This window comes from Mustelus asterias, chromosome 27, assembly GCF_964213995.1.
Source record: "Mustelus asterias chromosome 27, sMusAst1.hap1.1, whole genome shotgun sequence".
In the NCBI taxonomy this organism is placed as follows: Eukaryota; Metazoa; Chordata; class Chondrichthyes; order Carcharhiniformes; family Triakidae; genus Mustelus; species Mustelus asterias.
Window position 1 is genome coordinate 41,308,931 of NC_135827.1, and position 26,719 is coordinate 41,335,649.

Sequence of the window (26,719 nt, forward strand, 5' to 3'; positions counted from 1 at the left end):
TTCTGGTTTTACACTCCTGGCTGCCTTGGAGAAAGAAAAACTCCTGAGAGTTTGGTGATTTGTGAATGTCGATTCTTTTTACTTGTTTCGTTAAAAGGAAAATTCCATTTTTAATTTTAAATGCTATTAGTTGTTTACCTTGAACTTTGAAAACTGTGATATCTTCGTCACCACGTGATATCTTCCCTTTATCCGCTGAGCTAATTTCAGACTCTTTGGACCTTTGCACTGAGGTTAACTTTGGTTTCCTGCTTTGGCTTCACTGTTGCTGTATTAATTGAGACTCACTGTTTGCAATCTCTGTTAATTATGGCTCTGAAGTCATGGAGTTTGCTGGTGGCGACCTTTTTCTTATGTCACGATGGATCCACAATGAGACTCTCTCCTCCTTGTGACAGGTAGATGTTTAATTTTTTTTGTGCACAACAATGATTCAAATTAATAGCTTTGCTCTGTTGGTAGTTTCTCCTTTTTTGAGTCGAATGTTTGTGGTCTCATCAGAGATTACGCTGCATTACAGTACTGAGAGTGCTGCACTGTCAGAGATGCCAAATTTAAACCAATGTCTTGTCCGCCCTTTGTGGATATAAAAGATCAAATTGAACTATTCAACAAGGAGTAAGTGTCTGGTCAATATTTGTCTCTCAACCAGTATCACTGAAACTGATTATATGGCCTTTATTGCGTTTTTGAGATCTTGCTTTGTGCATATTGGGTGCTGCATTTCCTACAACCCATTACAGCACTTCAGAAGCACCTAATTGATTGTAAAATATTTTGGGGGGTGGGAAAGGGGGAAGAGGGTGTGTGAAATGCACTGTAAAGTAATGCAGGTTTCTTTTTGAGCACACATCTTTTTGATGACACTCCAGTGTGGCACTGGCGGGGGGGGGGGGGGGGGGGGGGGCACTGAGAAGTGCTGCCTTCAGCTAGGATGGGATCTTGGCCCCATCTCCTTGTTCAAGTGAATGTTAGAGGGACTATTTGAAGAGTTGTTGTTGTCCTGGACAACATTCCTCCCTACACACCCAAAGAAACATTGGGGTGGCAATTTGTCTCTGCTGTTTCAAGGAACATGCTGATGGGCATTATTTGATCTCTTTAAGTAATCTATTGAAGGAATTTGAGGATATTTTGGAAAGTAATTGAGTGTTCATGCTTTATTATAATATTGTGATGATGAACTACCTTTTTGCAAGATATTTTTCTGCGGTGGAAGCCCTCCAGTATGCTGCTCTTTCTTCCAGGTGTGCCAGTCTTCCCCCTTCACCTCTATTATCTTCCTTTCTTTCTTTCCAAAGGTGTGGGAGATAGATTCTAAACTCTGCTTCAAATGCATGCACATGGATATCCCTGGATAAAGAGATCAGGAATAGTAGACATCCTGGCTAATTTGAATGCGGACCTCCCTTCTCTGTAGGGCACAGAAACATATTAAACTCTGCATTTGTGTTTTTAGTAAGAGTTTTATCAACACCAGGATAAAGTTCAACCTTTGGACATATTAAATTATTTGCTGAAGATGTGATCATGGTTTAACTAAATCAATAAAAAGTGAGATGAATAATTGCCCTATTATGATGTTGGATCTTGATGCAATACCAGGTCTGGCTGATCTCTTTCTCTTGAATGTGATGGTTTCTATACACTTTAGGCCAAGGAAATGGGAGCCAGTTATGCAGGACAGAGCTTGTCCACCATTGTGAATGGATAGATTTATCCAAAGATATGGGGAACGATTCTCCCATTCTGCTGCACTGTTTTTTTAGCACCGCGGGCAGAGACTCGAGCAACAGCCAATTTGCGCTGGGTGTCCGGCCCTGAGCGCTGAAGGATTTCCGGTACCGTCAGCTCTGCACTGGGAATCGGCGCGGAGCTGTATTATATATGCAGACACTGATTGTAATGTAGTTTGAATATAATCAGCGGGCATGGGGCTGAAATCGCCAAGACCACTAGCCTCTTTTCTCCCCCCTGGCCAGGAGTAAGGGGCAAAGTGCCAATGCCCACGGGGCACCTTGGTACTGCTGATTGGGCAGTGCCATGGGGGCAGGGCTTCTGTGGTGGTGGAGGGTCCGGCTGCCATTCGGCGGTTGAGATGGGGGGGGGAGGGCAGGGGTAGGCAGCCCGTTGGGAAGGTCGGGGGTGGGGGGAGCTGAGGCTGGTTCGAACATGCCCGGGAGACCAGCGTTCAGGCCATGGGAGGGTGAGAGGGTTGGCATTGCGGGAATGGCCAGCGATTGAACTGGCCAGCTATCGGGAGGTTGGCAGATAGGGGCCACTGTGCATGTGCCAATCTCAGCACTGACAGATCAGCGCTATGCTGCCGGCCTCTCCAGTGGGATTAGGCCCTGCCCACTACTTTTCAGAGTGAATCACGCCAGTGCACTCTGCACAGTGTGGTGGAGATTCATCTTTAAACTCCCGCTGAAAAAAACCAACAGGATTTACTCCAGTTTTTATGCGAATTTGACACTTTATTGCCCCCATGTTGTCAGGATCTGATCGTCTTGTTGATCTACAATTTATATCAGATAAAACTGATCCAATCTTGTTTGGACGTGTACAGTTATAGCTTGCAGCATTACTTACCAAATGGGTTAGTAGTTGTAGAGGGACAAAAGTCCACAAATCTTGATTGCTGTTTCAGCTTTCACAAGAGATTAAATACAACTCTTCTTGATAGCGTTGTTTACCAGGCTGATTCCGGGGACGGTGGGACTGAAGAATGAGGAGAGATTGGCTAGGTTAGGATTGTTTTCACTGGAGTTCAGATGAATGAGGAGGGATCTCATAGAGACTTATAAAATTCTAACAGGACTAGACAGGGTAGATGCAGGGAGGATGTTCCCGATGGTGGGGAAGTCAAGAACCAGGGGTCACAGTCTGAGGATTTGGGGTAGACCACTTAGGACAGAGATGAGGAGACATTTCTTCACCCAAAGAGTGGTGAGCCTGTGGAATTCATTACCACAGGAAGTAGTTGATGCCAAAACATTGAATGTATTCAAGAGGCGGCTGGATATAGCACTTGGGGCGAATGGGATCAAAGGTTATGGGGAGAAAGCAGGATTAGGCTATTGAGTTGGATGATCAACCATGATCGTAATAAATGGCGGAGCAGGCTAAAGGGCCAAATGGCCTCCTCCTGCTCCTACTATGTTTCTATGTTGGTCTTGGATTCTGGAATGAGCACTGAGGGCAGGGTGTATGGTACATGCCCAGGTAGATTGAAAATGGACTGTACAAGTGGACATGTAAGCCTTGAGCATGTACAGTGGGAGTATCCAAACTACAGCCCCGAAGCCTATTATTCTTTGCTAGTTTGCCCTGTTTAAAATTTGAGGCCCCAGAGCTTAGGAAAGGGCTATTCTTGATGGTGTTGCCTCATTGGCAGATCTAAAATAGAACAAGAGAATCTGTTTGTGTTAGCAACTGGGATTTTATTTAAATTAACGGGAGCCATGTATTTAGCCTTGGTCTTGGACTTTGAAAGCAAATGCTGACCCGAGCAAAGACTTGGATGACCCCCGGAGTATATATCCCTGTTGAAGGGCTTTGTAACCAGGCCTGTGATACAACTCAATGCTCACTCACTGTCAAATGTTAACTCTCTTTTTCTCCCTCCCTGAGCTACATCTATTGCACTGGAAAGCTTCTCCACCAAGTGCAGATGGCCAAGCTCTTCAATGATGACAAGCATTTTGTGGATATGAAGTTAAAGGTCAATCCAGGTAAGAGCTCACTTTTTCCTCAATCACTTGATTTCTTCCCAGTAGTTCAAAAGCATCTTGCAAATAAAACACAAGTAATAAGCCAGTTCAGTTGAGCACTTTGCAATTTGCATAATGATGATGGCTGTGTTGAAATAGTGCTGCGAGCAGGAGACCACAGGAGATGTCACTTATTTCCTGATCCATTCACCCAGTATGGCTGTGAACTCTATGGGTCCCACTGAAGTTCAGAGAGGCAGTAACCCCGCTCCTTTCCTTTCTATTTTATTTAACAATGACTTGCTGCCGTTTAGAATTACCCTCTGATAACTTTCTTGCACCCTTTCTCAAACTCATCACTTTGGGTCAAAGTTTGTTGGCAAAGTAACAATTTACAGGCATTCACCATTATTAATATGCAAATTGTGCAACGACTTAGAACATAGAACATAGAAAGCCACAGCACAAACAGGCCCTTCGGCCCACAAGTTGCGCCGATCACATCCCCACCTCTAGGCCTATCTATAGCCCTCAATCCCATTAAATCCCATGTACTCATCCAGAAGTCTCTTAAAAGACCCCAACGAGTTTGCCTCCACCACCACCGACGTCAGCCGATTCCACTCACCCACCACCCTCTGAGTGAAAAACTTACCCCTGACATCCCCCCTGTACCTACCCCCCAGCACCTTAAACCTGTGTCCTCTCGTAGCAACCATTTCAGCCCTTGGAAATAGCCTCTGAGAGTCCACCCTATCCAGACCCCTCAACATCTTGTAAACCTCTATCAGGTCACCTCTCATCCTTCGTCTCTCCAGGGAGAAGAGACCAAGCTCCCTCAACCTATCCTCATAAGGCATGCCCCCCAATCCAGGCAACATCCTTGTAAATCTCCTCTGCACCCTTTCAATGGCTTCAACATCTTTCCTGTAATGAGGTGACCAGAACTGCGCGCAGTACTCCAAGTGGGGTCTAACCAGGGTCCTATAAAGCTGCAGCATTATCTCCCGACTCCTAAACTCAATCCCTCGATTAATGAAGGCTAGTACGCCATACGCCTTCTTGACCGCATCCTCCACCTGCGAGGCCGATTTAAGAGTCCTATGGACCCGGACCCCAAGGTCCTTCTGATCCTCTACACTGCTAAGAATGGTACCCTTCATTTTATACTGCTGCTTCATCCCATTGGATCTGCCAAAATGGATCACTACACACTTATCCGGGTTGAAGTCCATCTGCCACTTCTCCGCCCAGTCTTGCATTCTATCTATGTCTCGCTGCAACTTCTGACATCCCTCCAAACTATCCACAACACCACCTACCTTGGTGTCGTCAGCAAACTTACCAACCCATCCCTCCACTTCCTCATCCAGGTCATTTATGAAAATGACAAACAGCAAGGGTCCCAGAACAGATCCCTGGGGCACTCCACTGGTCACTGACCTCCATGCAGAGAAAGACCCCTCCACAGCCACTCTCTGCCTTCTGCAGGCAAGCCAGTTCTGGATCCACAAGGCAACAGCCCCTTGGATCCCATGCCCTCTCACTTTCTCAAGAAGTCTTGCATGGGGGACCTTCTGGCAAGAAAGAGAGAGCCCGAGGGTTACGAATTAACCTCATGTCAACAGAATCTCTACTTCATCCTTCATGTGAAATTTCAAAACATTGCTGCCTTTTAACATTTAATTACTTGTTACATTTACCTTGAGGTTAGGAATGAAACTTAACATTCCTGCAATGCCACTAAGCCCTCTCAGAAAGTGAACAAGAACTGGAGTTTCTCTCTCTCTTGAAGTTGAAAATTCTTGGAGATTTTTAATGTTTAAAATTTTACATTTTTTTCCCACTATCCAATCTCTGTACCTGATTTGCCTCTGGCCCAATATCCTCCATCATTCCTGTCTGTTTCTCAAACCTCACTAGTTCAGGAGATGGACGGTTTATAAAGAAGCTAAATACCATGGATTGTGGAAATCTGAAATAAAAACAGAAAATGCTGGGAAAACTCAGCGCAGTTCCAAAGAGGACTTGAATGTAATTCTGTTCTGTCTTTCCAGAGAGACTGTTTCACTGTCTTTCAATTAGGATCCCAGATACTCTGCCCTTCCTACACAATTATTAGCTTTCTTCCACCACTCTTTATTTCCAGCAAGGTTCAGGTACAAAGTTGTATCTGTGAGGTTGTTCTGTCATTGGGTAAGGGTGAAAGTCTGAACCATCATGTGCTTGGACTTCCCTCATTCAATAACTTCTGGGACATTAACTCATGCCTCTGTCTCACTGTTTAATAATGGTAATACTTCATAGAATCATAGAATCTCTACAGTGCAGAAGGCGGCCATTCAGCTGACCGAACAATCCCACCCATGCCCTATCCCCGTAACCCACGATTTACCTTGCTAATCCCCCTGACACGAAGGGACAATTTATCATGGCCAATCAACTTAACCCCACACAAAAAAATTCTAACATTTTCATACCCGTAAACCTTGAGGGTTTTGGGTCAATTAGCCCTAGATCCAATGATTCATGTTTATTAACTTGCTATGACCTTCACCCCTTGATTAAATTACATTTCCTGGCAAGACTGTTACCTTAGATATTACAGAATCCAAATGAGAAAATACTTCCCAGCACAATTGTGGAGTAAAGTACCTGAGTAAATATTGAGATGGTTTCATCTCTGCCGCTGAGAAAGAGAAAAAAAGAGAAGTTTATTTATTAGTCACAAGTAGGCTGCAATGAAGTTACTGTGAAAATCCCCGAGTCGCCACACTCTGGTGCCTGTTTGGGTACACTGAGGGAGAATTTTAGTATGGCCAATGCACCTAACCAGCACATCTTTGGACTGTGGGAGGAAACTGGAGCACCCGGAGGAAACCCACCCAGACATGAGGAGAACGTGCAAACTCCACACAGACAGTGACCCAAGCCGGGAATTGAACCTGGGTCCCTGGCTAACCATTGTGCCACCGTGCCTGTCTGCTTGCCTGAGTTTGTTGCTTAAGAGCACATCTTTTTGACATAAAATTTCCCCCCACCACTCCATAGTCTGACTGGACTGTGTGTCTGAGCCTTGCCCAAACGACCATCCTTCACGTGTGAGCCTAGGACTGTTGAGTTTGGCAGAATATTCAATTGTGGAGGATGTCACACTTGAGCCTGATTCTGTTCCAGTTGGATAGCAATCGCCCAAGGATTTCAGCCCCGGTTGCTGCCTTGGCTCTGAGTACCGGCCTTTGGTTTGAGTGAGTTGGTAGCACACCAGAGAGTGGCATTAGGGAAAGGATATGGAGAAGCTGCAAAAAAGATTCGAGCAAAGATTTGATTTTGATTTGATTTATTATTGTCACATGTATTAACATACAGTGAGAAGTATTGTTTCTTGCACGCTATACAGATAGAGCATACCGTTCATAGAGAAGGAAATGAGAGAGTGCAGAATGTAGTGTTACAATCATAGCTAGGGTGTAGAGAAAGATCAACTTGATGCGAGGTAGGTCCATTCAAAAGTCTGACGGCAGCAGGGAAGAAGCTGTTCCTGAGTCGGTTGGTACGTGACCTCAGACTTTAGTATCTTTTTCCTGATGGAAGAAGGTGGAAGAGAGAATGTGCAGGGTGCGTGGGGTCCTTAATTATGCTGGCTGCTTTGCCGAGGCAGCAGGAAGTGTAGACAGAGTCAATGGATGGGAGGCTGGTTTCCGTGATGGATTGGGCTACATTCACGACCTTTTGTAGTTTGTTGTGGTGTTGGGCAGAGCAGGAGCCCCATACCAAGCTGTGATACAACCAGAAAGAATGCTTTCTATGGTGCATCTGTAAAAGTTGGTGAGAGTCGTAGCTGACATGCCAAATTTCCTTAGTCTTCTGAGAAAGTAGAGGCGTTCACTAATCCAGAAAGTCTGAGCATGCTGACTTTCTTCTGTTCCTCTTGCATTAAGCATAAAGGGTGACTTGATACAGATCTTTCCAGATTATGAAAGGGTTTGTAAGGTAGCTATAGAGATGATGTTTCCATTTGTGGGGAAATCCAAAACTAGGGGACGATAAATATATGATAGTCGCCAATAAATCTAATCAGGAATTCGGGAGAAACATCTTTACCCCCCCGGTGAATGTGTGGAACTCACTACCACGTTGTGACTGAGGTGAACAGCATAGGTGCATCTAAGGGGGAGCAAGGAAAACCTGAAGGAGAAAGGAGTAGAAAGATATGTTGATGGTGATAGATGGAATGGACGCGAGGTGGCTTGTGTAAGGACTGCTTTAAACCAAAAGCAGAATACTGCAGGTGCTGGAAAACAAAAACAGAAAATTTTGGAAATACTCAGTAGCTCAGGCAGCATCTGTGGACAGAAAAACTGGTTTATCGTTTCATCAGAACTGGTAATCTCCACGTAAATCAGGGCCAAAGTTTCCATTTTTCTGTAAGTGTAATACTATATAAAATTAGCTACATTTGATTTATTATTGTCACATGTATTAGTATACAGTGAAAAGTATTGTTTCTTGCGCGCTATACAGACAAAGCATACCGTTCATAGAGAAGGAAACGAGAGAGTGCAGAATGTCGTGTTACAATCATAGCTAGGGTGTAGAGAAAGATCAACTTAATGCAAGGTAAGTCCATTCAAAAGTCTGACAGCAGCAGGGAAGAAGCTGTTCTTAAGTCGGATGGTATGTGACCTCAGACTTTTGTACCTTTTTCCTGATGGGAGAGAGACGAATGGGCCAGTTTTTCATCTGCATATCCGAAGGTCACGAATGATGTGACATTTGACCGTGGCCGGTTAAAATCAACTTAATGCAAAGTAAGTCCATTCAAAAGTGATAGCAGCAACAGGGAAGAAGCTGTTCTTGACGCATCTCCTCCTTAAACGCATCTAGTGTCTAACTAGATTTTAAAATATTTTACAATCTATCAACTGTCGAGATAAATCCACTGATTATTTACAATTATGAAAATAAACAATTTTAATTTTCTTTTTTCTCCACTGAAAATCTTAAGGTGTTGTTTTGGAAGCTTTTCAAAACCTCACTGAGACCTCGTCTAAGCCTGTAACAAAGGAGCAGCTGAAACTCTTTGTTCAAACGTACTTTGACTCTCCTGGACAGGAGTTTGAGAAATGGACACCAGGCGACTGGGGTGATCAGTAAGTGTAAAAACAGCACAATCGCTCTGTCTTTGCCCCCGAGGTTACACTCCATGGCTGACTGGATTATTTTAAAAAGTTTTTGGTGAAGTACATCAGATTTACTCCCTCTGGATCAGAAGGAATAGGTTGAAATTCAGCCCCATGACATCATCTATGTAAATGTTTCAGTACTGTAGGAGTGCAGCATTGTCAGATGTGTCCTTTGTTTTGGATGAGGCAGTATAAGAATGAACTTGCATTTCTGTTGCACCTTTGATGAGTTCTCTGGTGTCCTGCAACCAGAGGCCAGGGGCGGCACGGTGGCACAGTGGGGCGGCACGGTGGCACAGTGGTTAGCACTGCTGCCTCCATGCCAGAGACCCGGGTTTGATTCCCGGCTTGGGTTGCTGTCTGTATGGAGTTTGCACGTTCTCCCTGTGTCTGCGTGGGTTTCCTCCGGGTGCTCTGGTTTCCTCCCACAGTCCAAAGACATGCTGGTTTGGTGAACTGGCCGTGCTAAATTCTCCCTCGGTGTAGCCGAACAGGCGCCGGAGTGTGGCAACCAGGTGAATTTCACAGTAACTTCATTGCAGTGTTAATGTAAGCCTACTTGTGACACTACTAAATAAACTTTTTAAACCTAGTTCATTTTGTCTGCTGCATAACTCGCTATGTTTAAATAACTGTTCCTGAAGCATTTTGAACTGTTTGACACAAGAAATTTGATGTGTTAGATTGGTTTCGGGGATGCAACACTTATGTCTGGAATTTAGAAGAATGTGAGATGATCTCCCTGAAGCTTGAGGGGACTTGATAGGGTAGACACTTCCCCTGACTGGGAAATTGAGACTCTGGGGTAAAGGCTCAAACATTTGGTACTGAGATACAAAACAGCTTGTGAATCTTTGGAATAAAAATAGAAAATGCTGGAAATACCCAGCAGGTCTGGCAGCTTCTGAAATAGAGTTAATGTTTCAGGTCGTGACCTTTTATCAGAGCTCCTTTCTGATGAAAAATTAATTGTTTCTTGCAGACATTGCCCAATCTGCTGAGTTTTTCCATTATTTTCTGGAGTTGTCGTCCCCAGGGTGTTGTGGATGCCTCACCGATGAGCCTATTCTAGGCCCAAGGGAATTGAGGCACTTGGAGAATGGGTGAGAAAGTGGAGTTGGGGGAGAACCATCATGATCACATTAAATGGTGGAGCTGGCTCAAAGGGCTGTAGGGCCCACTCCAGCTCTTATTCTTATTAAGGCTGTTGTAAATATAGTGATTCTATTAATAAATAATGTCATTCTGGCAGCCCCCGGATCCTTCAGAAGATTTCTGACCAGAAACTGCGACTTTGGGCAACAGAACTGCATGCTCTCTGGAAATCCTTGGGGAGAAAGGTAAGTGTGGAACTGTGCTTTGAGCATATTCACAGGCATGTGTGAGCAAGGGGCAAAGAGACAAAATAATCGACTGTGCAATCTGCTGCAGTCATTGGGTCAAACATACGGACACAATTCCCAGGACTTCCATTTGGAAGTGTGCAGCGGAGCCACCATATTATCAGCTGGTTTTCAACAAGTGAAAGATCTACAAACCCGCCCTTGCCCGCAAATAAATTCAGTGACCCAAGGCCTTGAAGGTCTTATTGACCTTTAATGGAGTGGCCTCGGTGCACGCAGCTTCACCCGAGCAGCAGAATGACCATTCTGAGAGACACGCCCGCCCTTGCAAAACCAAATTAACTTCTCTCTCATTGTGAGCAATGCTAGGGGACACTTGTTGGTGTGTATCTTTTAAACACTTATCGCAGGCAGGAGAGAGAGGCAAACTGAATTCCTTTATCCTCTCACCGTCTTTCAGTAAGCAGACTGTTTGTGAATTCTTTTCAAAGTATGCTGTCGTGTGTTTCCCCTAAATCCTGAGCTTGTGAGGTCTGATTTTGTAAGTAACACACAGAAAACTCTCTCTATGATTAACTCAAGATTTGCTTATTTCACATTCAGACCTGGGGTTATTGGGGGCTGATCACGCGGCCATGATCCCTCCGACAAAGCGAGCTCAAGGGACTGAATGGCCTACTGGTGTTCCTGTTTCTTATGTAGATGTGCGCATGAACGCACACGGATAGAAGAGAGAGAGGTTTTACACCTATGGTCAGAGTAAATGAGCATGATTTTAAAATAAAGCAGACTTTGAGGAATTGAGGGAGAGTTGTTGGCTGCTTCGTCACCTGGAAGCCCTGTCACTGCTGTTTCCAACAATCAGCAGACTGATCCAAGAGGTGACCAATGTAATAAAACTGTCCAAAAGGCTAGGAGCGTGGAGTCCTGCGCTGTAGCCTGTTAATTAGTTAATTGCTGCTCCACAAGCAGTTTCTGTGCTTCTGGCCAAAATGCATTGTTTCTCTTAGGAATGAAATAGTGGCTGTTTACACCTCTTCAGGTGTAACAAGTTTTAATATCTGTCTATTACTGTAACTGGGGAGTCAATTTGTCTGCTAGTTTTGTGATTACAATGAAGTGTGAAATTCCACAAGGATGAGAATGGAACTCTTTGTAATCTCTGGAAACTTCCAGATCAGATGGCAATTGAGTCATGTGATCTGTGGCAGCCATCTTTTTGGTTCAGCAAAAGTCAAATTTAAAATAGCAAAATAAATAACATTTTGTAGCTGTTATAATGGCCATGATTTCTCCGTGGGCTTTGTGGAGTATGAGCTACTTTATTGAGCGAATGGAGGCTCGCCCAATGGGAAGCAGTCAGCGGGGGTTTTTAAACTGGTTACTCTATCCAGACAATTGATGTAGGTCCTGAGGTGAAGACTACCTGACTGTAAGCCGCAGATGCAGCCTTTTCCTTGGGTGCACAGTAAAGGGTGTTGGTGACAGGAAACTGGCATTTGGCTGAATGACTGCATTCCATCGTTTTATACTTTTGATTTATTTTCATGTCTTGTTGACATAATGCATTCATATTTCCAATTTAATAATTACATGTGACAGAAGCTGACAACTAGGCTATTCAGCCCAGCGAGCCCATGCTGACATTCTTGGAGACTGGAGCCATTGTTTTGGGTCCCCGCTCCAAACTCTGTTCTCTAGCCGCAATCTGAGATTGAGCCTGTGTACAGTTCTGGTCACCTTATTGTAGAAAGGATATTATTAAACTAGAAAGAGTGCAGAAAAGGTTTACTAGGATGCTACGAGGACTTGATAGTTTGAATTATAAGGAGAGGCTGGATAGACTGGGACTTTTTTCTCTGGAGCATAGGAGGCTGAGGGGTGATCTTATAGAGGTCTATAAAATAATGAAGGGCACAGATCAGCTAGATAGTCAATATCTTTTCCCAAAGGTAGGGGAGTCTAAGCTGCCAGAGGTAGTAGTAGAGGCGGGTACAATTTTGTCTTTTAAAAAGCGTTTAGACAGTTACATGAGTAAGATAGCTATCGTGGAATATGGGCCAAACGCGGGCAAATAGGACTAGCTTAGTGGTTTTTAAAAAAGGGGCGGCATGGACAAGTTGGCCGAAGGGCCTGTTTCCATACTGTAAACCTCTATGACTCTACGAATCTATCTGCTTGTAACTTTGGATTCACATTGACCTTGAGATGAGCTTAGGATCTCTGATGCATGTTGTGTGATGCATCTTTCTCTGTATTTTAAACTGTCACTCAACTTGAAACTGATTAAACACACTTTTCCTTTCAGATTAAGCTGGACGTACAGTCACACCCAGAGCTGTATTCTCAGATTTATGTGCCTAATCCATTGGTTGTGCCTGGTGGTCGATTCAGAGAATTTTATTACTGGTAAGAGTACGTCAGGTGGATTTGCTGGGTTGACAGTCACGGCAGCTCTAACTCATTGCACTGCTGAAATTAACCTGAAGCCAAAGACCATTTCTGTATTGCTGCGGTCAATTTACAAGGTAATCCTGTCTGGAGACAATACACATCTCTTCAACCTGTGCTTAATGCTCTCTCCACTCATTGTCTGTACCTTTAAGACTTGATTACCTGTAAAGACTCGCATTCCAACCATTATCTTGTAAATTGAGTTTGTGTCTATGTATGCCCTGTTTGTGAACACAACTCCCACTTACCTGAAGAAGGAGCGACACTCCGAAAGCTTGTGCTATCAAATAAACCTGTTGGACTTTAACCTGGTGTGAGACTTGTTACTGTGCTTACCCCAGTCCAACGCCGGCATCTCCACATCTAACCACCAACAGCAGATTTTCTACTCCAGGAAGGCTTTCAGCTACCGCGCAGAATTTCCAAAACCAGGGGGGAGAGAGAGAGAGACACTGCTTTCAGTCTGATGTCAACTCCCTTCTAAACCAAACACTGCTGCCAGCCAAAAAAAAACCTTGAATTCCCTGGGAAGGGGGAAAAAGACCTCACCAGCACCCATGACCTTCCTCCGAACGATGCAGGGCCATTTAACTAATCCCAGAGTAAACATAAACAAACCCCATTTAAACAACTTAAGAAGCAATGAAAGGACTCCGTAGTCAGCCTGGCAACAATGACATCAGCTAAGGCCGTGAGCCAAGAAACACTGAAGTTGTGAGAGCCGCAGCGATGATGATTTTTAAAAAAAAACTTTCTTAAAGGGACACTCACGTCACAGGATATACAAAGTTCCTCTAGAGACTGGCATGCTGGCAGAGCTAGCTACCAATGGACTCTGAGTCATTACTGGGTTGAGAGACTCTTCCACTGCCAGTCTGTATGAGCATCAAGACATTGGAGTTAACTCCACCTTCTTCATTAGGATTGGGCGCTGACTTTTTTTTTTCTTCCTCAGGGACTCGTACTGGATAATAAAAGGATTGCTACTCTCGGAGATGAATAAAACCGCCAAAGGAATGATTGAAAATTTCCTGTATCTCGTCCAAAGGTGAAGTAGAGGGAGGGGGACCCATAATCCCGTGAGAGTCAGCACCTTCAGGAGAAGAGAGGGATCCTGTACCCCAGTGAGAGTCAGCACCTTCCAGAGAGGAGGGGGACCCTGTACCTCAGTGAGAGTCAGCACCTTCAGGAGAGGAGGGGGGTCCCTATACCCCAGTGAGAGTTAGCACCTTCAGGAGAGGAGGGGGGACCCTGTACCCCAGTGAGAGTCAGCATCTTGCTAAAGTTGGAGGGAAACTGGGGCAAAATAGGGAAGGAAGAAATAAAACTAACTTTGAGTATTGAAGTAAGGGTGTTGCTGTCGTTGTGACTGATTTCAGTAATGCTGAGGGGGTTGGAGAGGGGGAGGGGTGTGGTTGGGGAAGGGTCTCAGCCTTGCTACAGTCCAAACAACCAAGTAACATTCACGCCACACAAGTGCCAGTCAACGACCATCTCCAACAAGAGGGAATCTTAACTAACTCCCTTTGACATTCAATGGCACTAGTATTGCTGAATCCCCCACTATCAACATCCTGGGGGTTACCATTGACCAGAAAGTAAACTGGACTAGTCATATAAATACGAAGAGCAGATCAGAGGCTGGGAATCCTGCAGCAAGTAACTCACCTTCTGACACCCCAAAGCCTGTCCACCATCTACAAGGCACAAGTCAGGAGTGTAATGGAATACTCTCCACTTGCCTGGATGGTGCAGCTCCAACAACACTCAAGAAGCTTGACACCATCCATAACAAAGCAGCCCGCTTGATTGGCACCACATCCACAAATAAGCATTCACCCCACCACTGAAGCACAGTGGCAGCTTTGTATCATCTACAAGATGCAATGCAGGAACTCACCAAGGCTCCTTAAGCAGCACCTTCCAAACCCAGGACTGCTACCATTTAGAATGACCAGAACAGCAGATGCCTGTGAACATCACCACCTGGAGGTTCCCCTCCAAGTCACTCACCATCCTAATTTGGAAATATATTACCATTCCTTCACTGTCGCTGGTGAAACTCCCTCCCTAACAGCACTGCGGGTGTACCTACACCGCATGGACTGCAGCGGTTCAGGAAGGCAGCTCACCACCACCTTCTCAAGGGCAATTGGGGATGGGCAATAAATGCTGGCCTACATCCCTTTAAAAAATTGAACACCAAGTTTGAACTAAGAATGGGCGGCTAATGGAGCTGGAACACTCTGCTCAAGTCTCTGAGATACATGGGAGTGTGGAATTCCGTTTAAGTAAAAATGAAATATGACCTTAGTAGACAGATCTTGATCAGCATTCTCTGTAATCTTTTCCAGTCCTACGGTACTCTAACCTCCTTCAATTCTGGCATCCTGACTTTTATTGCTGCCTCATTGGCTGCCCTGCTTTCAAAGGGGCTACATCAATGCAAGTTACGTTGAAAATTTAAATATACTCTTCCTTTCTCACTCCTTAATCAGTCTTATTTCCCTCTCTTTGTACCTGAATTGACTCTAATTCGCCCTGCTACCTTCTCCATCTTCCTGTTTCTTTCTCAATCCTTAAATCTTATTGGTTGGGGTGCGAGACTCTTGATCCAGTTAAAGGCTCGATATAAATGCAAACTGTTATGACCATGTTATTTATCAGATTCCCTTGGCTGAGGTCAGCATCTCATTACTTGGGATAACTTTTCTTTTGATTTTTTTTTCCCCCTCCATAGTCCCATGGATTTTAACTTGTAACAGTAACTCCTGCAGTCCCAACTCCATTCCCAGTACCTTGCAGCTTTCACCATTGATCCCAGTGTTAAATCCCACTATTTATGATTGAAAGCTCCTCTCGAAGCAATGAATCCTGTGTGAGGTGGGAGAGCGGGTGACGCAAATTGAAATGTTCAACCTCTCTTTATTTTACAGATTTGGATTCATCCCAAACGGAGGGCGGGTTTATTATGAGCGCAGGAGTCAGCCCCCCTTCCTGCAACTGATGATGGATAGTTACATCAACTTCACAAACGACAGGGCCTTCTTAAGGTCAGCTGTCTGATATCACTGTTTGGCTGTGATGTGATTTTTCTGGGTTGTTGAATCAAGTTTATTTATTAGTCACAAGTAAGGCTTACATATCATTACATTTTAGAACATAAGAAATAGGAGCAGGAGTAGGCCATCTAGCCCCTCGAGCCTGCCCCGCCATTCAATAAGATCATGGCTGATCTGAAGTGGATCAGTTCCACTTACCCGCCTGATCCCCATAACCCCTAATTCCCTTACCGATCAGGAATCCATCTATCCGTGATTTAAACATATTCAACGAGGTAGCCTCCACCACTTCAGTGGGCAGAGAATTCCAGAGATTCACCACCCTCTGAGAGAAGAAGTTCCTCCTCAACTCTGTCCTAAACTGACCCCCCTTTATTTTGAGGCTGTGCCCTCTAGTTCTAGCTTCCTTTCTAAGTGGAAAGAATCTCTCCACCTCTACTCTATCCAGCCCCTTCATTATCTTATAGGTCTCTATAAGATCCCCCCATAGCCTTCTAAATTCCAACAAGTACAAACCCAATCTGCTCAGTCTCTCCTCATAATCAACACCCCTTTTCTTCCTGCTCCTCCGACTGAGCAACACAGTAAGGATGGAGCACATATCTATTTAACTTTGCTATAATCAATGTTCGTTAGCATATTCTGGGGAGGGGGTTGCAGTGTCACAGATGATGTGTGACCCCAGACTCTGAAGGGGAAAGTTTGCCCAGTAATCTCTCTGGGAGAACGGAATAAGACTTGGCCCTCAGTGAACTGGAGGGTAGAATGTGATCCCCAAAATTTTGGTAAGGATCCCAAGTAATGAAAAAGGAATTTGATGAGCTTAGCCAATGTAAAGTGGAGCTGCTGGATATCATCACTGTGATTGGACTTTGAATATTTTAGTTTTTGCATGTAATGAGCTAGATGCAACTGTCTCAATCATTATAGTTCCATAAAACTAGTAAAGTTTATGTTGAACAGGTTACTGTGAGTTATCCTTGCCCTGCTGTGACTGTGCTCTGCAGATAGAAAGCTGGTATCAGTAGACTGATGTATGCTGCTGAATTGTTATTTAAAAATCTGGTTGGTTTCCTAATGTTCTTTAGTGAAGGAAACCTGCCGTCCATTCCTCACCTGAGCTTATTTGTTATTCCAGTTGTGCACAAGTTCTCTCACTGAACTGGCCAAGCAAGCTACTCAGTTGTATTAAACTTTACGTTGCAGCAATTAAAGAAGTCTCACCAATATCTTTGAGACGATCTCGAGATGGCCTTGCCAGGTGATACCCAAGTGAATGAAATCAGGCAAACAAAGCCACAAGGAGCAGAAACAAGTTTGTGTTCACGCTCATAAATATCTTGAAATGTATTTTTTTTTGTTCAGGCAAAATATTGATCTCCTGGACGAGGAGTATGATTTCTGGATGAAGAATCGAACTGTGTCTCTTATTGTCGGAGACAAAACCCATCTTTTGAATCGGTATATTGTAGAAGCAATTGGTCCCAGGTTGGTATAGATATGAACTGTCCCTCTGTTTGGTCACCGTGTGTCTCAGATTTAGTAATGTGGAAACAGTAGATCACTGCTTCCATGATCTTCGCTACCTTAATATCATACAGCAGGAGAGTTTCCTGATAAACAGCAAGTGCTGGACAAGTTCACATGGCAGCTCACACAGAGAGGAACATAGACCAACACCTCTGGCTGGGACCAGTTGTCAGGAATCCCTCTCTCTCTCTTGAATCGACCTGCCATCTGCTTCCCAGACTTTTATTGTACAGAATATTCATCGCCTTCTTTCTAAAACAGGCCAGAATCCTACAGCAAGGACACAGATTTGGCACAGACAGTAACGGAAGGTAATGTTTTAATTCTAAAACTTATTTGAATATCAAAACAACTGGAAAAAGAATTAGGAGTGTTTGATGAGGGACTGCGTAGAGGGAGCTTTACTCTGTATCTTAACCCCATGCTGTACCTGTCCTGGGAGTGTTTGATGGGGACAGTGTAGAGGGAGCTTTACTCTGTATCTAACCCCGTGCTGTACCTGTCCTGGGAGTGTTTGATGGGGACAGTATAGAGGGAGCTTTACTCTGTATCTTAACTCCGTGCTGTACCTGTCCTAGGAGTGTTTGATGGGGACAGTGTAGAGGGAGCTTTACTCTGTATCTAACCCCATGCTGTACCTGTCCTGGGAGTGTTTGATGGGGACAGTGTAGAGGGAGCTTTACTCTGTATCTAACCCCGTGGTGTACCTGTCCTGGGAGTGTTTGATGGGGACAGTATAGAGGGAGCTTTACTCTGTATCTTAACTCCGTGCTGTACCTGTCCTAGGAGTGTTTGATGGGGACAGTGTAGAGGGAGCTTTACTCTGATCTAATCCCGTGCTGTACCTGTCCTGGGAGGTTTGGTTTTGGTGTTGATTTGCTGCCTGTGGTTGCAGAGTCTGCAGCAGTCTAAGCTCTGTGAATTTGAAGTTTAAGTTGGATGAGTCTTGACATTCCGATGGTTCAATGACACTAACTGTAATCCTCAGCTGCCCGAGAAGACCTGTGGTTGGAGCTGAAAACAGGAGCGGAATCCGGCTGGGATTTCTCGTCACGCTGGTTTATTGACTCCAGTGGGGAGAATAACGGAACTTTAAAGGACACACACACTAAGTACATCCTCCCTGTCGACCTGAACTCTGTCCTCTGCAGGAATGAACGAATCCTGGCATTGTTCCACAAGCAGCTGGGTCAGTATCATTGAATGGGAAGTGGAGAAATATTCAATATCTTCTGTTTCCATACATGGCCTGTTCCACTTCCGGTCTCCTGCTGTACACGTTAGTGTGTTTATAAAGAGACAGACTAGATCAAAGGTGATACTTGTGAGAGTGACTGCCCTTGACTTCAGGACAGCATTTGACTGCATGTGATATCAAGGAGCCCGAGCTCAATGGGAATGGGGGGGAAAAGTCTCCTCTGTTTAGAATCATACCTGGCAAGGAGGAAGATGGTTGTGGTTGATGGAGGTCAGTTATCCCCGTCCCAGGACATCTCTGCAGGAGTTCCTCAGGATTAGTCTCCTAGGCCCAACCATCTACAGCTGCTCCATCAATGACCTTCCTTCCATCATAAGGTCCCCAGTGGAGATGTTCATTTATGATTGTGCAATGTCCAGCGCCATTTGCAACTCAGATACTGAAGCAGTCCATGTTCAAATGCAACAAGATCTGGACAATATCCAGGCTTGGGCTGACAAACGGCAAGTAACATTCGCACCACACAAATGCCAGGCAATGACCATCTCCAACAACAGAAAATCTAAACATCACTGCCTGACATTCAATGACATTACCATTGCTGAATCCCCCACTATCAACCTCCTGGGATATATATTGACTGTAAACTAGACTAGCCATATAAATACTGTGGCCACAAGAGCAGGTCAGAGGCTGGAACTTTGCCACGTATAACTGACCACCTGATTCCCCAAAGCCTGTCCACCATCTACAAGGCACAAGTCAAAAGTGTGATGGAATACTCCCCACTTGCCTGGATGGGTGCAGCTCCAACAACTCAAAAAGCTTGACACCATTCAAGACAAAGCAGCCCCGCTTGATTGGCACCACATCAACTACATTCCAGATTCGCTCCCTCTACCATTGACACACAATGGCAGCAGCAGCAGTGTGTACTATCTACAAGAGGCACTGCAGCAACTCACCAAGACTCCTTTGACACCATCTTCCAAACCCACGACCTCTACCACCTAGAAGAATGTGGGCAGCAAATGCATAGGAACATCACCAGCTGCAAGTTCCCCTCCAAGCCACATACCATCCTGACTTGGAAATATACTGTTGTCCCTTCACTGTCGCTGAGTCAAAATCCTGGACCTCCCTCCCTAACAGCACTGTGGGTGTACCTACACCACTGTAGAGTTTCAAGAAGGCAGCTCACCACCACCTTCTCGATGGGCAATGAATGCTGGCCTAGCCAGTGCATCTATATCCTTTTAAATGAATATTTTTTTAAATGGCACAAGACTCGTACCGAGAGGACAAATTAGTCTGACGTTTGTCTGATCGGATGTTGGGTAAAAATCAAAGTAGACTTGTTCATGATGTTCCATGAACATCCTGCTGATGTGCATTGTAGGGAGTCAGACATGAAGCCTGGCGACTTGGACTAGGTCTGAATGCGCTGTAGACTAACATGGGCGGCACGGTAGCACAGTGGTTAGCACTACTGCTTCACAGCTCCAGGGACCTGGGTTCGATTCCCGGCTTGGGTCACTGTCTGTGTGGAGTTTGCACATTCTCCTCGTGTCTGCGTGGGTTTCCTCCGGGTGCTCCGGTTTCCTCCCACAGTCCAAAGATGTGCGGGTTAGGTTGATTGGCCATGCTAAAAAGTGCCCTTAGTCTCCTGAGATGCGTAGGTTAGAGGGATTAGTGGGTAAATATGTAGGGATATGCAGGTAGGGCCTGGGTGGGTTTGTGGTCGGTGCAGACTCGATGGGCCAAATGGTCTCTTTCTGTACTGTAGGGATTCTATCTATTCTATCTATAAGAGGCAGCATCTCTCCAAGGGTGAGTGCACTGGGCAAAATGGTCAATTTTAGCAAAAACTAATCCTGTTGACAGCCTTATTTAGTTTCTATTCTGATGACGGGTTGCCGCTCAAACATTAAACTTTCCCTTGTCTTTCGCACATCGATCATTTTCAGAAATGTTCTCTTTCTGCTTCATTGGATATTTTCTCACTCATGCCCACCTCTCCAGTTCAGTTTGTGGGTCACAGGCCCCAGGCAAAGATTCCCTGGAGCTGGAGACTGGGTGTCCGGGTGCAGTGACCCACTCTGTGCCCATAGGTCTGTGGAATGACACACTGTGGTGTTGGCTCAGCTGAGATGGGTAACTCTCCTCAAACTGTTGTACTATTTGTGATGGACTGTACCTCACGACGCCTCAACCACCTCACCACTGATACCAGAGGCACACAGATGGGGGTTGCCGACTCTGATTAAATGTATTCCTGGAGGTTTCATCACATGATTTTCCCCCACTTGCCAGCCATTAGTCAGCTGACACAACCATCCTTGTGATTATAAGGCCTTTCTACATCAACTGGAACACAAAAGATTCATTGCCCATTCGGATGAAGATGGATTATCAGCCAAACAGCCTTTTTCCCCCCCATTTCTAATATTTAAAATGTTGCTAAAGAGAAATGTTCAAAGAAAATGACAAAAACAACCTTGTTCTTTGTCCTGTGATGTTTCTCCAATGTTGCATGTAGTAGCAATGTCCTGGAGATTCACCTTCCATTCCTGGAGACTCCAGGCTGATCCTGGAGAGTTGGTAACCTTACCACCCTCTGATACCAATGCGCTGGTTGCTATTTTTCAGGTAACTCTCGCAAGGCTCAGTACTATGAAAAAGCCTTGAAACGTCGCATCGCTGCTGTACGTGACGTTTTCTGGGACAAAACGCAAGGAAGCTGGTTTGATTACAACTTGATAAGTAACCGCAGCAACACTGCCTTCTATGCTTCAAACTTGGCCCCTCTCTGGGCTGAGTGTTTTACTGAGCAGGAACCGGGGCAGACGGCAGAGATGGTGATCCGTTATTTGGAGGTAATGCTGCTCGTTATCCCAAATATACCCTTGGTGGCTGGTGGGGGTGGAGGGCAAGTTATTTTCTGAATGAGTCGATGCTGTCACCCCTGCAGAAAAACATCTGCCAGGATCTCCCAGACGAGCAATTACTTCCAGCTCTCTTGGACAGTCACTGGGCTACAGATCCATTAGCAATGCAGTCTCTGGCAGCTTTGCAAAGGGTGACCATTGGGATTCAGCTGGACTGTGACCAGGAGGACTGGAGTTTAGATTGTGATCTGTCCTGAGTTTGTTCATTTTGACAAGTGGCTGTTAAGGCTAAGAATGAGGATCACTGCCACTGATTGGTGGGAAGGGAACTGTTGTTGATTAAGGAAGGGATTGACCTCTGCCTCGTGAACCTATCACAGTCAAACAGCCCAAGCAAGTCTGCACACACAATCAGATAATGACTGAGTGAGTGGTGAATCTGTGGAACTCTTTGCCGCAGAAGGCTGTGGAGGCCAGGTCAGTGAGTGTCTTTAAGACAGAGATAGATAGGCTCTTGATAAGGGGATCAGGGGTTATGGAGAAAAGGCAAGAGAATGGGGATGAGAAAAAAATCAGCCATGGTTGAATGTCAGAGCAGACTCGATGGGCCGAGTGGCCTAATTCTGCTCCTATGTCTTGTGGTCTTATCAAATCTGTATTCCAGGAAGAGGGTCATTAATATTTTAAATTACTGGCCAGGGATTGGAGGCAGGAGACTAATTATCCTGCAGCTCCAGTGATTATAGAAAGCCAACAATAATCATCTGAGCTTCATGTACTAGTAACAACAGAGTATTTAATATGATATCAATATTTAATAATTAACATGGTAAAACATCCCAAGGCATTTCAGAGGAGCTTTCCAAAACACTGAGCTACTTGAGATATTAGAATAGATGCCAAAGAAGCAGGTTTTAGAGAGTTGGTAGAGGTCAGATGAATATTGGCTTATGTGCACAGTCCTCAGTGGGGGTCTATGCTTTCTTCAACAGGACCACCGGCTACTCTGGTACAGCAATGGAATCCCGACCTCTCTGGTAGCAAGTGGTGAGCAGTGGGACTACCCTAATGCTTGGCCACCGCTACAGCAGATCATCATTGAAGGTAAACAAAATCCTGCTTTTATTTCATTCGTTGGCACATGACGCATATGATTCCTGGAGGTTTCATCACATGACTCTCCCTCCATGCTCCAGCCAAAAGTCAGTCAATGTCGACCTGTTGCCAGACACTTTCTTTGTTAAAACTGTTTACAACCTCAATGTCCTATTTGTCCCTGAGTTGAGCTTCTGACATTCTGTCCTCTTCATCACCAAGACCACCTTCCTCCGCCTCTAATGCTTCAAGGTTACAGAGCTGGCTGAGACCAGAGACTTGAACGTGATGTAAGAAATTTAAAATTGAGGTATTGGTGAAAAGGGATAAGTACAGATCAGTGAGCATGGGATTAATGGATGAACAAGCTTTGATGTAAGCCAGCATGAGGACAGCAGAGTTTTGCACAAGCTCAGGTTTGTCAAAGGTGGAAGACAGGAGGTTGGCCAGGAGTGTGTTGCAAAGGGATGTATGAGGGTTTCAGCAGCAGATGAGGTCACAGGGTTGATGGATGTATATGAAAATTAGACAGTGAGGTCTTCAACAGTCTGGGACAAGCCAGGGAGGGGCTGCGATTGGAAGTGAAGATATGGAAATTGTAAGGAAAGAAGCTCTGGGGGATTCTGCACGGGAGCCTTGCACTAAATCCAAGGGAGACCATCCCTGTAGCCTCTGAAACTAAAGTGGAATTTTGGATAAGGAGTCTGAGAATCCCAGGAGAAGCTGACGATGCGGAACAGAGTGCAAAGACTGGATGCCACAAAATGTGGGTTTTAAATGGCTGTAGTTTGGAGGGTGGGGTTGTCAGTAGTTTAAGATTGAATGGTGAAACAACAGTTTGGCGCTAATGACAGAATCTGAATGGATGCTCAGTGCAGTGAGTGTACCTTTTAAGGATTAATCTGCAGAGCAAGGATCACGCGACCCAGGGAACCCATTGGGAGCAGGGTGAGGGATCACCCAAGGCAAGGATCTCAACCAGGAAATTATCCGGGTAGCTGAACAGTTTGAGCTTTGAATTAATTTTGTTAATTTGTTTTGTAAACCAGGCCTGGCGAAGTCTAACTCTGAGGCAGGCCGGAAAATTGCCTTGCAGCAAGCACAGAAATGGATCCAAGCAAACTGGGTTCTGTACCAGAAGCATCAAGCCATGTTTGAGAAAGTAAGCATAACTTTTTGTTTTGCAGAACAATTGTGATAGAGACCCCAAAATCAGGACATCTGTTTGACAAGAGCTGGTCTCCTCACTCTGAGATCCTTCATAATCACTCTTCACTCGGTGGTGGGATATCAAACCTCATCCTCATATGGGGATGTTGGGCGTTCTCTCTCTGTCTCGGTCTCTCTGCCTGGCTGGCTGTTCCCTTATGCAGCGAGAGGATGGTGGGGTCAGCGTGCACCCTTCACAATCGAGATGTAGAAATCAAAGTTGTGGCCATCTCTACATGACAGGGTTAACTCTTGGTTCCGTCTTAAATTGGCTGCAAAGACTGACGGATCATTGTGTGGAGTGGAAATTGGGAAAGGAGTGATTGAGCGCAGTGTTCCCACCGTGACACCTTGTAATGCAAACTCACTAAACCCACCTCACAGGAGGGAGTGCGGCAGACACTTTTCAATTGGATCACCTGATGTTGTGGGTTGGATGAACTGAACACACTGCCTGTGTTCCAAAGGTGAGAAATCGCCTCTCTTACACCCTGTCCAAGTAACACTTTTCTTTTCTTCTTGCAGTACGATGTGAGTGGAGATGGTAAACCAGGTGGGGGAGGAGAGTATGAAGTGCAGGTCAGAGCCTCTTCAATGGTTCCAATGTCTATTGAAATGTATCTTTGTTCTCAGTGCTGTGCAAGGGTTGGAGTGAGGACCAGCTGAGGGTCCCAACACTGGGGTCTTGAGTAGCATTAACCACCGCGGTATGGTGGCAGGGACTGTCATGATGTGGAGATCCCGGTGTTGGACTGGGGTGAACACAGTAAGAAGTCTCACAACACCAGGTTAAAGTCCAACAGGTTTATTTGGTAGCAAATACCAGGGACTGTGCCAGGGGGCTGCAGAAACAGTCTTGTAGTGCAGCCTCAATGTTTTACTTTCTTCCCCCACTCCAGGTGCTCCTCACACCCACAATACACAATTCCAAGAACAATGTGGCACAGAGCCATTGGCTCTGAAAGAATTATCCAGTTAGTCCCGCTCTTTCTCACCCCCGCACTGCACTAAAGATTTTCCCTTTTCAATATTCCCTGAATCTACTTCCATCTCTTTCTCAGGCAACACATTCCAGATCATTACTTACTATATCAGTTAATAAACTTCCTGATCTCTTTCTGCCCTCCGCCCCACTTTCTTCTTCTGTAATTTGCCTTAAATCTGTGTTCCCTGGTTACAGAGGGATAGACGCTGTTCCCTGTAGCTGAGAGCCCCCCCCCTCCCCCCACCAATATCCCATGATTCATCAGATCGGAATCTACTAAATTTGGCCTTGAATAGAGTCAATGACTTCACTGCTCACTGGAAGAGAAATCCACAGCAGAAATTCCTCCTTGCTTCCTGTGCTTCCAAAAATCTTACAAAAATCTGCAAGGCGCTTATTTTAGATTTTAAATGATTCTACTCCAGCAATGCTGATTTGTTACAAGTGAACGCGTTTCCTCTGAGGATTCTCCTCCAGCTGTTTGATGATGAGTTGGTTATGGAAATCGATCAGCTAGACTTGAATTCCCTTGGGGAGGGGGGAGGAGGAGAGAAGGAGAGAAAGAGGGAGGGGAAGGATTGAGCAGGCTGGTCCTGTATTTTGGGTTTAAAAGATTGAGAGTTGATCTTATTGAAACCTTTAAGATTCTGAGGGGGCTTGACAGGATGCATGCTGAGATGTTTTCCCCTTGTGGGGGAATCGAGAACTCGGGAGTGACAATTTAAAAATGAGCCTCCCCTTTAAGACAGAGACGAGAAGGCATCTTTTCTGAGGTTCGTTAGCCTTTGGGATTCTCTTCCACAGAAAGCAGTGGAGACTCGGTCATTGAATATATTACAAACAGTTTGACAGATTTTTGATCCACAAGGGCATTGAGATTTTTGGGGGATTAGATGGGAAAGTGGGAAAACTAAATCAGATCAGCAAAGGCCTCATTGGCAGAGCTGGTTCAGAGGACCGAATGGCCTCCCTGCTCCTATTTCTTATGTTTTTTAAATGTTCTTAATAGTTAACACTGTGTCCGTGTAGGTGGGATTCGGATGGACGAATGGTGTCGTACTGGAGCTCCTGGACCAGTATGGAGACCAACTCACGTCAGGAGTCACTGGACAGACTTGCTTCTCCTTGCTCGCTGTGCTTCCGATTGGTTTCCTGCTCTCTCAGTTCTGATGAACTGTAGCAACATGGCTCACAAATCAGCAGCCTTAAAATTCAGCTGCCATTCACTGTAACTTCATTGCAGTGTTAATGTCAGCCTACTTGTGACAATAATATAAAAACTTTAAAATTTTTACCTATTCTGCAGCATTATCCTCAGCCACTGGCTGTTTGAGGGGGAGGAGGAGCAGGGAACAAAAGACCTGTGTTCAGGAGAGAGATGTGGGACACATTTTAGAAAGCTTATGATGGGGAACGTGTTGCACAATAACTACTTTAGTGAGGACGAGTGTGTTGGTGAAGCTGCTGCTGTTTGCCCCAGCTGTGTGTCACTTCCTGTAACACTGCTTCTGATTCTCTGCTTGGTATTGTTTGGCTGGTGATCCCTGTGCCTGGACTGAGTGTAAATAAAGAAATAAAAATGAACTAAACATTTTCAGAGATTCTTATCCACGCTAACGTGTTCTGTTTCATTTTTATTGGTTAAAGGCATGATCCAATGTCTGGCTGGGCCAGACCCAGAGATTCCAAGGAATGTGTTAGAACCATAGAACTCCACACAGACAGTTACCCAAGCTGGGAATCAAACCTGGGTCCCTGGCGCTGTGAGGCAGTAGTTCTAACCACTGTGCCACCTGTCAGATCCACATGTGTTTATACACGTGCAGCACAAAATGGGATCATTCAGCCCATCTTGTCCACTCTCTCCACTCACATTGTTTTGTTTCTTAAAGACTTGATTAGCTGTAAGTATTCGCATTCCAACCATTATTCATGTAAATTGAGTCTGTGTCTTTATATGCCCTGTTTGTGAACAGAATTCCCACTCACCTGAAGAAGGGGCTTGGAGCTCCGAAAGCTTGTGTGGCTTTTGCTACCAAATAAACCTGTTGGACTT

The 26,719-nt window shown here is 45.1% G+C and overlaps 1 protein-coding gene across 3 annotated transcripts; it reads left to right on the forward strand.

Moving 5' to 3' along the window:
- On the forward strand, positions 1-26,719 carry treh (trehalase (brush-border membrane glycoprotein)). 3 transcript variants are annotated; one of them, XM_078199215.1, is made up of 15 exons: positions 1-398; positions 3,634-3,734; positions 8,722-8,866; positions 10,152-10,239; positions 12,551-12,651; positions 13,652-13,744; positions 15,633-15,749; positions 17,124-17,219; positions 17,550-17,599; positions 18,277-18,477; positions 21,136-21,362; positions 22,367-22,478; positions 23,519-23,631; positions 24,204-24,257; positions 25,693-26,719. In XM_078199215.1, exons 1-15 carry the CDS (start codon positions 310-312, stop codon positions 25,831-25,833), a joined length of 1,728 nt encoding a protein of 575 aa, XP_078055341.1. In that variant the 5' UTR covers positions 1-309; the 3' UTR covers positions 25,834-26,719. The 3 variants fall into 3 exon arrangements, with proteins under 3 accessions (XP_078055341.1, XP_078055343.1, XP_078055340.1); XM_078199214.1 differs by having other exon boundaries at positions 2-398; positions 17,124-17,246; XM_078199217.1 differs by lacking the exon at positions 17,124-17,219.